Source organism: Leptopilina boulardi, unplaced genomic scaffold (assembly GCF_019393585.1).
Source record: "Leptopilina boulardi isolate dan_hultmark-lab unplaced genomic scaffold, ZJU_Lbou_2.1 LbouV2_300, whole genome shotgun sequence".
Lineage (NCBI taxonomy): Eukaryota > Metazoa > Arthropoda > Insecta > Hymenoptera > Figitidae > Leptopilina > Leptopilina boulardi.
Window position 1 is genome coordinate 441696 of NW_026137864.1, and position 18437 is coordinate 460132.

At 22.2% G+C, this 18437-nt stretch overlaps 1 protein-coding gene across 3 annotated transcripts in view; it reads left to right on the forward strand.

The window, feature by feature from the left end:
* Positions 1–18437, forward strand: part of LOC127282591 (semaphorin-1A) — a 77844-nt gene that overhangs the window by 42916 nt on the left and 16491 nt on the right. For all 3 annotated transcript variants that reach the window (XM_051306929.1, XM_051306930.1, XM_051306931.1), the window contains exons 3-7: positions 6689–6785; positions 11427–11836; positions 15808–15896; positions 16040–16181; positions 17133–17481. In XM_051306929.1, the coding sequence (XP_051162886.1) occupies positions 6689–6785; positions 11427–11836; positions 15808–15896; positions 16040–16181; positions 17133–17481 (1087 nt within the window). The remainder of the gene's footprint in view (positions 1–6688; positions 6786–11426; positions 11837–15807; positions 15897–16039; positions 16182–17132; positions 17482–18437) is intronic.

The window sequence follows — 18437 nt, forward strand, 5'->3', positions numbered from 1 at the left end:
ATTAAACCAATAATGGGACGAATAACTTGACGTTTCATTTCCACTCATGGAACCTTATTGATTGATATATATGTGACGCTCCACGACAAAATGTACCTAAGCTCTCAAATTTTTTAGGTTATATTTTTGAAGTGAAAATACATTTAAACTAAAAAAAAATTTGTTTGCTTAAATACCAACCAAACGTTTGGTTGTCAATACCAAACCCTTTTTCATAGTGTATGTCCAAAATCACAAAGGTGGCACGACTTTTTTTTGAACATATATGGGCCATATAAACTTTATACAAACTATTGATGTTTAAGTATTTAGTACATCTAAAATATTCAATAAAATCTATTTTTTATTTTGCCTAATTAAAAAATAACCTAAAAATTTTAGGAGCTTAGGTACCTTTTGTCGCTGAGCGTTATATATATTTATATTATGTATAGTATTTGAATCAAATATTTCAGTATTTGAAGCAAATACCATTTATTTGATTCAAATAAGAAATATTTGATTCATGTAAATATTTATTTGATAATAACTAAATACACAGGTTGGTTTTACGAGCTAGAAAGGAAAGAAATCGGTTTTTTTTCGAAAAAAAAAATTCCACAAAATGACCCTGTCCAGTTATTTATAATTTATTTCTATATAAAAAAGAGGGTAGGGTAACTGTGGGTATTACTGTGCTTTTTTTGTATATGCTAACTTTGCAAACCTCAATTTAACCTCAAAAATACATGAAATGTTGTTATACCAATTGTAGATAAAAGTTTAATTATTAAATTTTACTTAATCATTAAACTCGAGATTCACATGAAAAAAAAAAGTAGAATTTTTACCCCAAAATCGGTATAAAAATTACCTGCAACAAATTTTATCCTAGTTGAGGGCGCCACCGTCTATGTGAATTAGCATTGGTGAAAATTACCCGCAACAAAATTTACCCAGCGTTTTTTTTGTGTTAGTTTGGCACTTTTTTTTATTTAAAACATCCATTTAAAAAATAATGGCAAATGCGTGTGTTAATGTTAAAATGTCGGTATTTCTGTGCGGTAATTACTAACAAAACGGCAATTACTGTGCCGGCATTACTGTTAAAATTGAGCTGCATGTCAACAAAAAGATTAGGTTACCTTTGCGGCGAGTTGCGCAGTTAACGTATTTAAAAATGACAGTAATGCCAACAAGCAGTGAAATTATTGCTGGTAATACAGTTATAAGAAATATTAATTATAAATAAATAATATAAAGATAAATTAGTATTTTTTTAAAACATTGAAGCATACTTAATTGAGTAATAACACTAAATTGTGTATATTATTGAAAATATTAACGCTTTCGAATAAGTGTTCACGGCAGCCATATTTGATAATTTCATGGAATTCAATCATAATCAATTTTAAATATAAATAATTAAATAACCAATTGATGAAATGCACATTTTTATTGACTATTCCATTAAATAAGATTTATAATAAATTTTGTAATCATTTTGAAAAAAAAATATATTTATAAATTATATATAATAATAATAATTTTTTTAAAATGACAGTAATACCATCACACACAGCAATACCCACAGTTACCCTATTATGGAGCTTCTACAATAGGTCCAAAAGTAAAGTGCAAGTACAAGTCCAAGTCCGAGTGGCAAGGACTTTGTTGCGCGCGCATCGTGTAATTTTTATTTTTTTAAGATAATTGATGGTAAATACTCATTATTAATTAATTACTCATAATTTAATAATTAATTACTAATTATTATCAAATATCTTACAAAAATAAAAGTCAACACGATGCGCGCGCAACAAAGTCCGAGCCACTCGGACTTGGACTTGCACTTGCCTCTCGGACCTATTGTAGAAGCTCCATTATTGTCGGTGTATGGAAGCTTCGAATTAGTGCGAGTTGCACTCGCACTTGTCCGATTTTTTTTTCTATTTAAGACTGAAAATAATTAATAATAAAAATAGTAATTTTATGTTAATGTTAAAAATTACAAATATATTGAACCCCTTGACAGTCGATGGCCCATATGAGAGATTCTTTCTCAATCGCCCCAGCCCAAAATATTAGTCCCAATGTTCTGTTATTGGCTTCATACTTTGGTAAATTGTTGTCCTATATGATAGTAATAAATCCCTATATTCCAAAAATATTCACAGTTTTCCTAAAAGTATCAAATTGAGACCAAAAATTGCATCAAATCTTTGCAACGTTTTAATGCACATAAGTTATATCAAAAAGAGATCGTTTTGTGTATCATTTTTAGAAATGATACACGAAACGGTCTCATTTTTTGAAGCAAAAAATTTAATCAATTTATATCAATCATGGCCGAATTGAATCGACTCAAAATTAAACGAATTTTTTTCAGATATTTTGGTAATAGTACAATTGCGGAGACCATTTCACTATTTAATTTGAAAATGAAAATAACAGAAAATCAAAGACAATGTGCAATTCGATAATTAAAAAGTGACAGCTTATAAACATAACCTAAAATGCATGAGAAAAAATTTGTCGATAAAATCAATATAGCCGAGCTTTTTAGAAGGTAGATGGCAGCACTCATCTATTTTCTTTCTTTAAATTTTTTCTGAATCGTTTTTATAAAAAGCAAAACTGCCATCTACCTTCTAAAAAGCTCGGCTATATTGATTTTATCGACAAATTTTGTCTCATGCATTTTAGGTTATGTTTATAAGCTGTCACTTTTTAATTATCGAATTGCACATTGTCTTTGATTTTCTGTTATTTTCATTTTCAAATTAAATAGTGAAATGGTCTCCGCAATTGTACTATTACCAAAACGATCTCTTTTTGATATAACTTATGTGCATCAAAACGTTGCAATAGAAAAAGATACAACCAAGTTTACTGTGTATTGGACCCAATCCCAGACATTGGGACTAATATTTTGGGCACTTATGCAACATGTCTGAACGCAGAATTTCATAGGGATTACGAATTTGATACTGAAAATTAGTGGTCTCATTTAAGAAAACCACTTTTTTCATTGTATGGCCCAACATTGAGCCTCGGGCCCAATTTTTTGGTTTCAAAGATGTAGATCTTTTTGTTAGGAACAACTTTTGTCTTGAACATTTTTTACGAAAATTCGTACTTTTCGAGATATTTGCAAGTTTCCATACTATATAATGGACGTGAAAACTAAGATGCGCGCGTCCCGTCGCGCCACACGGGACGTTTTAATTTTTTTTTCGCAAAGTTCTTGCTGTCCCATTATGAAAATTAGAGAAGTTATTCTTAACATCATAGGCAATAAGTAGAAAAAAAATTTTTGAAATCAAAAAGGTAGTTTTTTCAAAAAATGAATTCAAAATTTTTTTTTTTTTGCATTTTTTCCGGGCAAAAAATTTTTTTTTTTTCATGAACTATTTTTCTCTTAAAATAGCATTTTTTTTTTGTAAGAAATTTGAAAAAAAAAATTCATCTTATTTGGATAACAAGAAAAAAAAATAACATTTTTTTTTTAAAATGACATAAATTTTTAATTAGAGATATCGCAAACAATTTTGAAAATTTTGAAAAATTGTTTGTGTGCTTTCATTCTGTACAAATAAAGGAACATAATCACAAAAGATTTCAATAAAATTGCTCCAATCATCAAAAATTCTTGTACGATCACATCCCATGGTATTGCTCACTTTTGAAAAAAACTTAAATTTAAAAATTATTACCCGAAATTTTATAAACCTACAAAAAATTATGTATACTTTTTTTCTCAGAACTTTGGTTTTATAATAAATATATTTTTATATTTATTTTTTTTGATTTTTTAAAATAATAATTTGCAATATATATTTTAAGAAGGAATGAAAATTCTTTGTGTTTTCGATTTTATATAATAAAATATTAATTAGTTAGTTGACTAATTTAATTAATATTTAATTTGTGTTGGGTTACTAAAAATTTTAGACATTTTTTCTTTAAAAAAAGTATTGGAGCAGAGATTTCACTATTGCAGTGAAACTTATCTCAGTTACAGTTAAAGCTTTTTCTTTTCGTATACAAGAAATTACAAAACTGCCAGTACTCGGCCAGTGCTGAACCAGCAGTGGTTATCAGTACTGGTGCCAACTCTGGTAGCCAATACTGGTAAAATGTTATCATCCCAAAGTTACGCCAACTCTGGCGCTATAACTGGGTGCCAGTACTGCGCCAGTAGTAAATTTTTGATTGGGATATTTCATTAAAAATTAGTTGAAAAGTATTGTTCAAAACAAAACAAACTCAAATTTAATTAAAAATTAAAATTTATTCAATATTTCACTTTTGATTCAGCATTGTTAAAATACAACAAAAATTACAATTCAAAATAAATAAAATACAATATTGATATTATACTATATTCATATAAAAGTTAATTAATAAATTTGTGATATTTGATATTTTTGCAAATAAAATAAAAAAATGTGGAGAATAATTATAATTAACAATATTTATTCTGTTTTTCGATATGAAATATAATAAATAAAGGTGCTTTTTTTTGTTTTTTTTTTTTTAGGAAAAGTAATTGTTAATTTAAATTTTAGTTAAATTTCAATTATTTTTATTTAATTTGATGGAACACATTTTATAAAATTTCATTTTTGGATATTTAAATGGAAAACATATACCATTTATTATTAAAATATTATTTGTTCAATACCACATGCATTGTGTATTGTTTTATGTAGATATTCATATTTGACAAAGTTTAAAAACATTGTTTGACCAAAAAATTTTTTTTTCTCTGTAAATAACTTTTGAATAAATAAATATGTAAAGTTAGATAAAAGTATAGATGTAAAAAATATAAATCGGAAATATAAATAAAAATAAATATTAGTCAATTGTTAAAATAATATTTAGAAAGAATAATTATTATTAATGTAAACAAAACAATTTTATAATTTATAATAATAATTTTTAAATAGAAATTGCTTTAGGCATATAAAATTATTACATCATTAAAATCAACAACGTTTATATGATCAACGATTTGAATGAAAAAATAATTTTTTAAAATATTTTTAAAAAATATATTTTCTATGCAAATTATTATAATTTTTATGTAAACAAAATTTTGTAATGTTTTTTCGATAAACAGCATTTTAAAAGAAAATAATTTGTAGATAAAAAATTTTTTTATTTTCCAGGTGAAAAATATATTTTTTTTTTTTCAATTATTGATCGCAAATGTTGTGAACTTAAACGACGTAAATTATCGAATGATTAAATTTTTTTTTGTTTGTATTTTTTTTTATTGAAAATAACTAATTAGTTTTGAATTTATTGTACAGCAAAATATAACTAAATTATTGTCTGTTGAAAATGCGTGTAAACTATAAAAAAAATTGTGGTTTTCCTCTATAAAGTTCAGTGAAAAAAAAAAAAAAAAAAAAAAAATTTACAGCAAAATAAGTTTAAAAATTCATACAAACTCATTAGTCAATTAACCGAAATTGAATTTAAGAGAAATCTGTTAGGTTTTAAAGAGCTAAAAATAGTGTTTAATGTTTTTTTTTCTCGGAGAGAAAAATAGACGTTTTTCCTGTTAAAAAAGAAAAGGAAAAATTAGTACTTCCTTACCACATGTTTCTATGCCCTTACAAGTTCTAAACTTTCGTGCTCGAGAATTGTAATTTCCCCCTCAAAAAAAAAGTAAAAATAATAAAAATTGAAAACAGCTGGTTACAAATAAAATAAATACTTAAAAAAAAAGACTTATAAATAAATAATATTATAAATTTAAAAAAAAATTAACAAATAATGAATACTGGAAATAAAAATATAATAAATTTTTTAAAAAAATTAAGAATATAAATTAAGAAAAAAAAATAATCAGTAAATTAAATACCCACAAGTTTAAATAATTTCTATTTTTTTATAAAAAGCTAATTTATTATTTCTTAATATGTAAACAACAAATATTTAAGAATAACTTTAAATTTCTAAAAGGAGATAAAATAAAAAAATTTTGCTCATTTAAACGTTGGGAACTGTGAAGTGATTTTAAATTGAGAAAGTTCTTTGGAGTAAATTTAAACAATTTTTTTTTTTTTAATACATTTCTGTTATATTGGTTTTTTTTTAATCATGGTGCATTTGAGTTAAAAATTTTTTAATTTTATAATTTTAATTATTTTTTTAATATTGAATTTTTTTATTTTACACTATTTATAAGAAATTATGATAATTTTTTATCTTTTAAGCAATCTTGGAAATTTTTCATAAAAAAATTTTTTTTTTTTTTCTTGCTTTTCAATTTAGTATTTTATGAAAAGTTTCTACAAACTTTTTTTATTTGTGAAAACTTGATCTCGCGAAGTATTTATACAAAATATATATTTTTGAAGTTACAATGGAAACTTTTTCTAAAAAAAATTAATTATAATTAAATTTTTGTTTTTTTTTCAAAATAAAAAAGGAAGATCAAAACAAGTGAAAACATTGAAGATATCGAACTAAAGTATCAAGAAAGTTCTTTTTTAACAAGTAAAAAGTAACTTTAAGTAGCTTTAGGCTAAGAAAAGTAAGATAAAAAAAAAGTGTCCTGATAAAAGAAAAATGGCACAAAAAATTAAAAAAAAGAAAAAAAAGAAAAGAAAGAAAACGATGAGAAAGTTTGAAACCACTGCCATTAGACCTTTCAACAAAAAAAAATTCTTAAGCATTACTTTGTTTTCAGGTGCAGAAGATGTATTCAGGTTCACAGGAAACGAGACACATACAGATTACTTCCGACTGGTACTGAGAGATGAAAATTATCTTCTAGTCGGTGGAAGGTAAATTGAATTCTTTGACATGATTCATAGACTTTACTTTTTATTTTATATTATTATCGTCTTGTATTTTATTTTATTTTTTATTTTATTTATTTTTTTTTTAATATAAAAATCTGATAATTTTTGAAAAAAAATTGCTTTTGAACAAATAATTTCTGTATTTGAAATAAATATCATTTAATAATTTACTCAAATAATAATTATTTATTACAAATAAATATTTATTTGATAATAGTTAAGTAACCGATTATTTGAATCTAATAAATTATTTTTCAATTTAAAAAATTTTTAAATCTAGGTGTTTCAAAAATATATTTTATCTTGATTAGATAAAAAAAAAAAGTGATTAGTTTTATTTTTCGTTTATTTTTAACATTTTTACTGGAATCTAATGATTTCTTTTTTTCGAAATAAGAAATAATTTTCTTTTTCATTATTGATGAAAAATAATTTTAAAAAATTAAAAATAACTATAAAAAATATACTGAGAAATCAAAGTTTTCTAATTCTTTATTTCTCTAAATTGTATATTATAAAGTGGAGATTTTTTTTTTTTTTTAAATAAAAGTAAAGTTTTCGAAACTATAAATATAAATTTTTTTAAAATAAAAATAATTGAAATAAAAAATGAATGAAAAGCTTTTTAATAAAGTAGCAAACATTTGTTCTTATCTTTATTATACTTTGTTATAATAACAAAAGAATCTTTTGAAAACACAATTCCCCTAAAATAAAAAATGGATTATGAAAATAATAACAAAAAAAAAAAACTTATTTCTCAGTATCACATATACCTAAGGGAGTATCTTAGAAATCTTGAATTTTTTTTTTCTTAAAAAAACATAGAAGAAAATTTCTCTTTCTTTTTTAAAAAAAAAAAAAACAAAATTATTAAATTATTGTAACATTTTTTTTTTCAATTTTTTGCTACTCTTGTCTCAGTAAAATACCAAGGGGGAATATTTCAGAGATCTTTAAATTTTTTATTCTTAAAAAAAAGTAAACTAGAAAAGAAAATTTCTATTTTTAAAAGCAAAATATTGAAACATTGTTCTTGTAAACTTGTACTAAACATAGATTTTATACTGAAAAAAAAACATTAAAATATTTATAAAAATTCTTGAAATATATTTGACGAATTAAATTTTTTTTTTTGTGATACGTCTATAAATATTTTTCAAATGTAAATTAAGAATAAAAAAATATAATAATTGGGTCAATTATATTTCACCAAAAGTTGCTGTCCATTTTTTAAAAAAATGTTTTAATTCAAAATATTCTGGTTTTTTTTATAGACGTACAATTTATTTTTGACATTTATTTAATAATATTTTCTATAGGGTCAACTGGGGTAAATCCGAACGCTTTTAGTAAGTTTCAACAATAACATAAGTTTTTTCTTTAAAAAAAAAATACTTCCGGTATTCTGGTGCATGAAGTTGTTACTTTACTTCCATAGAACAATTTTATGGGGTAGAAAAAATTTTTGATAAATTACAATCGCAGGAAACTTAGCGTTCGTATTTACCTCAATACTTTGCAACTTTCCTAAAATATGGGGGTAAATACGAACGCCACTGTATTTCAGAAAAATCTTAGGGAAAATAAATTTAAAGTATTGCAATTGTTAAACTTATATAAAAACTCAAAAAAAATACGATAATAAACCTATTATGTAATAATGCATCATATATAAATACAAAAATCAAACAGGTTAAAAATTAAAATGCATTACACAATTAAAACCTTCAATAACTTTATCAAATCATAACGGATTTTTGCAAAACTTGGTACAGAAAGTATTTTGGAGTGATTGAATGTAAATACAAAAATAAAAGTCAAATTTTTTAAATTCAAAATGGCGTACTTTCCTAAAACTTATTTTTAAAAATGATCAAATTTGATAACCCTGAAACCCCCCGAGTAACAATTTTCGAGCGAATCCAATGAATTTTTTAATTCTCGTCCGCCATTTTGAATTCTGAAAAACTGACTTCAAATTGGTAATTAGCGACCCCAAAAACCGTAGAATACCAAATTTTATTGAGATCCTGAAAAACTTTTTTCAACAAACCATTTGGCAAAAAAATTGAAACACTCCTTCGAGAGAACAGAGATTAAGTTTCTGCTTATTAATTACTAACGAGGATACGTATAGAAAGAAAAACTTTTTTCTATGTACTTTTATAATGTTAAAATAATAGTGTAATCAAATAAAAACAATTTTGTGTGGCTTTGATGTAAAAAAAAATTATTAAAAATACCGTTCGGATTTACCCCAGTTTTCCAATTTTCTTGGGTAAATACGAACGGTCTGATATTATTAATAAAATTTTACAGAAGGCAAAAATCAAATATAGTTTCTGTTCTAGTATTCATAACAAACAATTATAAATAATAAAATGAATTTTTAGCTTCTTTTTCTTCAAATACGAGACAAAATACTGAAAGAGTGTCATCTTTGATTTTCAATCTTTTTTGCAATACTTGTTATCTTTGTTTATGCTGTTGCTAATTAACAAACAAAAAATGGGATAATACTTAGAATCTCTTCAAGAGGATCTGAGGTAAAAATTCTCATATCGAACTTATTTTTAAAAATTTTAATTAAGCTGAAATAATTAGCGTTCGGATTTACCCCCCGTTCGGATTTACCCCGACTGACCCTATTTACCTTGGAATATGAAGTAAAAAAAAAGTGAATTTAACAGCTTTAAAAAATTAAATAAAAAAGAACATACAATTCATTTATAAAAGATTCTTTAAATTACTTTTTCGATATTCTGGCTTCAACAAAAAGAGCAAAATATTATGTGAAAATTAATTTTTAAACTTTTACCTATTAAATGTCAAAATTTAACATATTTCAATTATCTCAATTTTGCTAGAATATGTTTAAATAGATTTTTATTAAATACAATTAAATATTAAGTACTTTTAATCTACTTTTATATTATATGCTGACTATTGAATTTTATATCATAGAATTATAGAATAATTTATCTTCAATGTTGAGATTTTGATAATTTTCGCTCATTTTGAACATTACTAATTCTATTTCAAAAAGAAACAAAAAAATTCATTCTCTGTTTTAATATTTAAATTAAATCTTCCTCTTTATCCTATCAAAATTTGTCGTTGGGGAACGAGGTACTTTTTATGTTTATTGAATTTTTTTAAAATCTTGTTTAAAAAACGAATTTAGAGGTTAAAATGCAAGTAGATTTATAAAACTGAAGTTAATTGAATTAGACAATTTTTAAATTAATAATCACACAGAAAACTTCAGTTTTATAAATAATCTACTTGCATTTTAACTTCTAAATTAAATTTTTCATCCAGATTTTTTAAATTCAATAAAAGAATTAAATTAAAAGAAACTCGTTTCCTAATGCCAAATGTTGATAGGATATGAAAAGGAAGATTTAATTTAAATATTAATAATATAAAGACAGTAGTTTTTTTTTTAATTTAGAAATTATTAATGTTCAAAAGCAGCGAATATTCTAAAAACCTCAACATTAATATATAGTTAATTTTTTCAAATTTCTATAAAATTAAATTAAACAGTCAGCATGTCATAAGAAAAATCAGCACAAATCATAATAAAAAATTAATATCATTAAATGTACCTTATTTATTTTATTTTATTTTAATAAAAATCTATTTACAGTTTCATTTAGAAAAATAGAATTAAAATGTGTTAAATTTAAACTCTGACATTTCACAGGTATAAATGTTTACAAAATTAATTTTCACCCTATATTTTTTGAGTCTCATGAATAAGCTCTAAAATATTAATTTGTTAGAATTTTCAATTAACTGATTTAAATTTAATCGAATTTAATTCTAATCCAATTTTTATTTTTTCAAATTATTATTTAACAGAAATTCAATTGACCTAAATTTCTATAATTATTATAAAGAAAAAAAAAATTATTTTATTACAAATACTCGATTACTTGACTAATATCAAATAAATATTTACTTGAACCAAATAATTTTTATTTTTGAATTAAATAAATTTTTAATTTGAATCAATAATTTCTGTATTTGAAACAAATACCATTTAAATTGCCTCAAATAATAATAATAATTATTTGATACAAATAAATATTTATTTGATAATACTCAAGTAATCGAGTATTTGTAATCAAATAAATTTTTTTTTTTTCAGTGTACAAAATTGTTACATTATCGAATTTTCATTTTACAAAACTTTTATTTGTCCGAATAAATCTCTGATAGAAATTAAAAAAATTTGTCATTTTAAGAATTTTATAAAATCAGGCCTCAAATCGTCTTTAAGATGCAAAAAAAATTATGGATAATTTTTGATTATGTTAAATGAAAATTCGAGCAAATAAAAATTCTGTAAAGTGAATTTTCGGTTAGGATATAAAAATTTTGTAATATGAAAATCGTTTTGATGAAAATTCTTTCAAAAATACTAATTCGAAGAAATAAAAATTCGGCTAAAAAATAATTATGACAAATAAAATTCCATAAAATGAAAATTTTAACTAATGATTTTTACAACATAATGTTTTTCTAAAAAATGGCCACAACCACTTTATAGATGAAATATAGAATGTATTGATGAAATAATAATGAATACTTTTTCTATTTGTTTTAATATAGAAATCTGGTACATAATTTGAGCTTGACAGACCTCACGGAACAACAAAGATTGACGTGGTACTCAAAGGAGGAGGACATAAAAATGTGTGTGATGAAGGGTAGCGATGAGGAGAAATGCCAAAATTATGTTCGCATTTTAGCGAAAACAGGGAATAATAATTTATTGGTTTGTGCAACGAATGCCTTTAAACCAATGTGTCGTGATTATATTGTTCAAGCTGGTAATTATTCTGTGGAAAATGAGAAACCTGCTCAAGCACGATGCCCCTACGATCCACAGCATAACAGTACTTTTGTTTACGTGAATGGCGAACTTTACACGGGTACTGTTGCCGATTTTTCGGGAATGGATCCAATTATTTACAGAGAGCCCCTTCAAACTGAACAATATGATTCTATGAGTCTCAATGGTGAGCATCAATTTATTACCATTTTTTTTTCTTTTTTCTTTTTTTTCAATATAAAATTGTGAAATTTCTTTTAAAAAATATATATATTTTAATTTTTTTTTATATATTAAAATATTCAAAAAATGCATAATATATAAAAAAAATGTATTTCAATAATATCTACAACCATAAAAATCAAATTTTTGGGTATTTTTTTTTTTTATTATTATTATTTATTTATTTATTTATTTATTTATTTAAATTCGCTGTGGAGCAGCTAAGGTCTTAAGCGATTAAATATAACTATACAATAATGTATAAATTGAAAAAATGTTTAAAAATGTTTGTTTTATTGTTTAAATTATTTTTGGGTATTGTCACTATGATTTTTGTAATTAGCGCCTCAAAATACGTAAAAAAAAAAAAATACGTACTATAAAACAAAACCGAAAATATTTTTAAAAAATTCAAAATTTTAAAAGTTTTAAAAAATTGTGAAAATTTTGAAAAAATCGTTTTCTCACGGTCGGACTAGGCTTAAAATTTTTGTAAAATGAAATTGTTTTTTTTTGTTTTTTTTTAAATCGAAGGATACAAACAATTTTAAAAACAAGATTTTAATCTTTAAATTACAAAAAATGTAATAAATTTTAATTTTATAATTTTTTGCATGAATTTTTTTGAAAAATTCAGTTAAAAACATAAATTAAAAAAAAACTTTTAAAATTGATGCATTTTTAAGGAAGTTATGAGCATTCAAAAATAAAAAATCATGAAATTTCTTTAATTTTGAAAAATTCATATCTCGTAAACGACTTGATGAAAAAATTTGAAAAAAAAATCATGAATCTCTTTTTTGGAGGGTACAAAACGGTAAATAAATTTCGAGTCAAAATCGACGATATGTTGATTTGGCATGGACCCCCCCTTATATATATATATATAAATATATGCGATTTTTTTTAATTTTAATTACTTCCTTTTGAAAATTAATATCAAATTTTCGTGACTAATCAATGAATATTCATTCAGTCTCAAAAATTCGTTATTAATCAAGTTTATAAAGTTGAATTTACTATGAAACCTTATTTTCATATCAAAGAGCTTTAAAAAAAAAAATTCGAATATTATATATTTTTTTTTAAAATAAATTTAATTATAATTAAATATAAATATTTTTTTGAGTCTGAAATATTTTTGAATCTTAAAGAAAAATTTAACTTTTAATGAAAAAAATGTTATGATTGTTTAAGGAGGATAAAGGTCCTAATATAAGCTCAAAATTTAAAAATAATTTTTAACACAAACAAAACTTTAATAAAAATTAATTTCAAATAATTTTAGAAGATTTAGTTATATGCTTTTTGGAAAAAATTTTTTTGAGTTAAAATCTTTTGTTAAATAATTTGGTATTTTTAACATTTTGACTTTTTTTTCTTTCAGCGTTGCTAAAATTCACAGTTTTTATTCAATTTAAAAAAATAGCTTATTTTACTCAGTGAAATATTCTCTACAATAAAATTTTTTTCAATTGTTAAAAATATGTTGTTAAAAAATTTACGATTGTAGAGAATATTTCACTGAGTAAAATAAGCTATTTTTTTTTTATAAAAATTGAATAAAAACTGTGAATTTTAGCAACGCTGAAAGAAAAAAAAGTCAAAATTTTAAAAATACCTAATTATTTAACAAAAGATTGTAATTCAACATAATTTTTTCCGAAATTTTATAACTAGATTTTTTAAAATTGTTTGAAAATAATTTTTATTAAATTTTCGTCTCAAAAGAAATCTTAATCTTAATACATCATTAATACATCTTAATCTTAAATACAAATCATAACTTCCATAATCTTCATTAAACAATAAAATTAAAAAATACGTATTTTTTTAATTTTCTGTATAAAATTTAAGAAAAAATTTTCCAATAAAGAAAATATGTTAAATAAAAATTTCACTTAGAATGTAAATGTAAATAAATAAATGTAAATTTTATTAATGTTATGATGTATATTTTTTACTAAAGAATAAAAAAACTAAGAAATTGGAACATTAGTAAATTAAAAAAGTACTGTGATGTCTACAATAATTATTTAACTCTTTAGAATTTGTATAAGAATCAAAAGTATTACATAAATTTCAATTAAAAATTTTATTAACATTTCTTTCTACTATTTACATAGAATAACTACCGCAACGTATTTTTTATTTATTTCAAATAAATATTCTTTAAAAAATTTTAAATAAGTGTTTTGATGTTAAGAGGTTAAAAACATGTGCATCCTTTTTTTTGTACGGAAGCGTTTTCTTTATACACGTTTAAAGTGTTATCATTAAGTTACTAAAAAAAAAACACTTAAAAAAATAGAGATTATATATATCTTCCTTTCCAACTTAATGATAATAATTAAACGTATATATATCCAAAGAGATGTACATGGAGAGAAATAAATAAAAAAAAAAAAAAAAAAAAAAAAAAAAAAAAAAAAAAATAATTAAACGTATATAAAATAAAATAACACATGCTGTTAACTTAAAAATATTTTTTAATCTAAAAAAAAAATTTTTCAAACATCTGTGCTCTTTTTATTTATTTATTGTTAAAAAAAAAAAAAAAAAAAGAACAAAAACTAAAATAAATAATATTACAATTATTCAGAAATATTGTTGTTTTAATACATTATTTTTAACAAAAACTCTTTTTTAAAATAGAATTTTATGCCCCGAATATCAGATATATTTTATAAACTTTTAAAAAATATTTTAAATAAAAAAAAAAATATGTGGCAGGCACTCTTTGTAAAAACCGAAAAAAACTGTTAATAAATTTTTCAATTAAAATTTGTACAATAAATATTTCTCTTTACATTTTTGGAAGAATCAAATTATTATTTGATAAAATGAATTGATGTAAATAAAAAAAATTTGTTTTTTTTTAATTTAATTGTTTTAAATTTCAAAATCGAAGGCTCCAATTTCAAAGTTTAATTAAAAATTTCTAGAATAAAAATAAATCAACTAAAAAAATATTCCAGTTAATATAAATTCGATGAAATTAAAAATTTCGTTAAATATAGATATTGTGTAATATGAAAATTTTATTATTCAATCTTCTACATCCGAGAAATATTTCAATAAAGAGAAAATGAAAATAAACAAAAACATTTGGATAAATAATTTAAATCAGTTTAAGTAATCCAACATTTTACAAATTGGAATAATTTTCTCTCTTTAGGGAATCAAAAATTAAAATGTCAAAATCACATTCTCATATTATATTCATTGTCAAATTATTGAGGTTATTTATAATACTATAATAATTTAATTTTTGATTATCAGAAGAGAAAAAAAAAGTTCAAAACGTTGGAATAAATTGTTTAAAATTATTTTCTCGAATGTTTTCATTTATTTTCTCAATGTGTTAAATAAAACTTTGCTTAAAAAAACATACAATGTTAAAATTAGGTTAATTTTTTTTTTTTTTTTTTTTTAAATAAAATTTTGACGTAAAATTTGAAAATTTAAAACTACAAAAAGTATAATTTGAATAAATTTATGCCGATAAATGAAAAATTATTTCCAAAATTGAAAAACTAATTTTAGAAATTTTTCTTTGGAAATTATATTATGAAAATTAATTCAATTATTCTTTGGAAAAAAATTTTCTTGTCAAATAATTTGTTTTCAACGTTTTTTTGAGAGTAATTTTCTAATAAAAATTAAAAAATAATAATAGGTTTAAAAATTTATTTTTAAAAGCACTAGAAAAAAAAATTCCTACTTTTTTAATAAAATTATTTTAATCAACTTTAAACTTGAACGTTGAGAATTTTAAATTGAGAAAGTTTGACTTTGAATAGTTTTGCATATATTGAATATTGAATAATTTAAAGTCGAATTTTAATTCGCATTTGAAAGAAAATAATTTTTTAAAATATGAAGAAGAAAATTTAAATAAATAGAAAAAAAAATTTTTTTCTTTATTTTTTACAGCACCAAATTTTGTCAGTTCTATGACCCAAGGGGACTTTGTATATTTCTTCTTCAGAGAAACTGCTGTTGAGTACATCAATTGTGGAAAAGTAAGTGAATTTCTTTGCATTCTATCTTAATATTTTTTTTTTTTTTTTTGATATGTAAATGAATAAAAAAGAATTTTTGTTAACTATCATTGTAATTTTTTAATGTAAATAATTTTTATTCTTCTCTCTCTCTCATTTTCTAGGCGGTGTACTCTCGCGTTGCAAGAGTTTGCAAACATGATCGAGGGGGACCTCATCGTTTTCGTAATAGATGGACAAGTTTTTTAAAATCCCGCCTGAATTGTTCAGTAACAGGCGATTTTCCATTTTATTTTAATGAAATACGTGAGTAAAATTGGAAATTTTTCATTATTATTTTAATGAACATTTTTAAAATTTTGTTTTTTAAATTAAAAAACAAAAATTTGGAATTTCTAACTCAATTTTTTTGTTACATTAAAAATTAATAAAGTAAATTTTTTAATAGAAATAAATTAATATTGGTGGTATTTTAATTAATTTAGAGGAATTCGATACTTATATATATATATGAAGCGAAATTCCTGAAGTGATCCAATTGACAAAATGTGAGCATTGCATTTTTTTTTTTGAAAAATCATAACTATTGTATAAAAGGATTAATATATGATTTCGAAAGGTTTTTTCTTGCTCTTTCGAATGGTGTAAAAAATTTTTTTTAAAAAATTCAAAATTTACCCCTTTTTTTAAACATAAAAAAAGGATTTTTCACTTTTTTTTTAATAAAGAACAATTTTTATTTCTGGACATTTCCATGAAAAAACGTCACGATTACTAAATTTGTCGGTTACTTTTTTTTTTAAATTATTATAAAATAAAAATTTTTTATTACCTACATGAGAAAGATAAGAAAAACTAGAAACGTGTTTACTTTATTTGTTTGTAAAATATTTCATTTTTAATTAACATTAATTAATTAATTAATATCTCGAAAACAAAAAAAAAACGACATTTTGTTTAATTTGTTTATAAAAAGGATACATTTTTTTTTAATTGAATCACTTCAGAAATTTTGCCGCATATATTTTTGTTATAAAAATTTTCTTTTTAAAATAATTATTTTTTTTCACTTATTTTTTTATTATCTTTCTTTAGTAAAAAAAAAACTGAATAAAAATTATTGTTAGAAAAAAAAATGCTGTCACTAAAATATAAAAATTGTTATTTTTTAATTTTGAATAGAATTTTAGTTTTTAAATTGACATTTGCAACGATTGAGTTAAAAGAGTTTATTAATAAATTGTTTCTTATTTGTAGAGTCGACAACAGAACTGATATCTGGTCAATATGGCAGTACATCAGCACAATTAATATACGGCGCATTCACAACTCCTGTTAATAGTATAAGTGGATCTGCCGTTTGTGCTTTCTCGTTGCAAGATATTGCTGATACCTTCGAAGGTAATTTTAAAGAGCAAAGTGCTCTTAATTCAAATTGGCTGCCTGTTCAGGGCTCTAAAGTTCCAGATCCAAGGCCAGGACAATGTGTCAATGACTCTCGCACGTTACCTGATTTAACTTTAAATTTTATAAAAAGTCATTCGCTCATGGATGAATCTGTTCCAAGTTTCTTTGGACAGCCCATCGTCATTCGAACAAATTTCCAGTAAGTGGCACAATTTTATATTTTTAATTCTTTATTAGAAAATAATAGTGAACAGAAAAATAAATATATTAATCCTGTGGTCACTTCAGCAAAAATTATCTAGGAAAAAAAAACTAAAATAAATAAAATTCTAGAATTAAAAAAATTGATGTGCTTATATTTCTAAAAGTTTCGGAGATATGATTTTCTAAAGTCAAATTTTAGAGATCAAGAGAAAAAAAAAGACTAAAATAGTTAATGAATTGACGGAAAAGAAAAAGCAAAGAATATGAGATAACACTTTTTCTAAAAAAAAATATTTTCTAATTTTTATTTTTCTAAAAAATTGTATTTTACAAATCTTAATTTGTTAGAAAAATATATTTTACAAAAAAAAAAAAATTAATAGAAAATTTTTTTTTTAGAAAAATGATTTCATTGTAAAAAATCACTTAAAAAAAAAATCTTTTAATATCCAGTTTAAAAAATAACAGTTGATTTAACCACATATATTTTGTTTATTTTAATTAAATTTTTTTCATTTCAAACAAATTTTATTGAAAAAAGTCAAACATTTTTTTAAAAAATATAAATTTTTGTTGAAAAAAGCGTATTTATAAAAAAAACAGTATAATTCATTTACAAAAAGTTTTCTTGAATAAATATGAATTAATGTAAAACATCGGAACGAAAAAAAAATCAAATTTTTTTTTTATTATTTTTAGTAAACTACCAAACCATTTTTTTTTATAATTGAAGAGAAAGTTAACAAAACCTTATACATATATTTTTTCAAAATTTTAAACACAATTTTTATGAATAATATAAATTATTGTATTGCGAATAGAAATAATGTTTTAAGGCAAATTTTTAAAAATGGATTTTTTCACATTTTGTTAACTTTCTCCTAAATTATTAATAAAGTTTTTCGTTTGACTTTTGAGCCATTTTTGTTAGAAATTCATGTTTAAATTAGT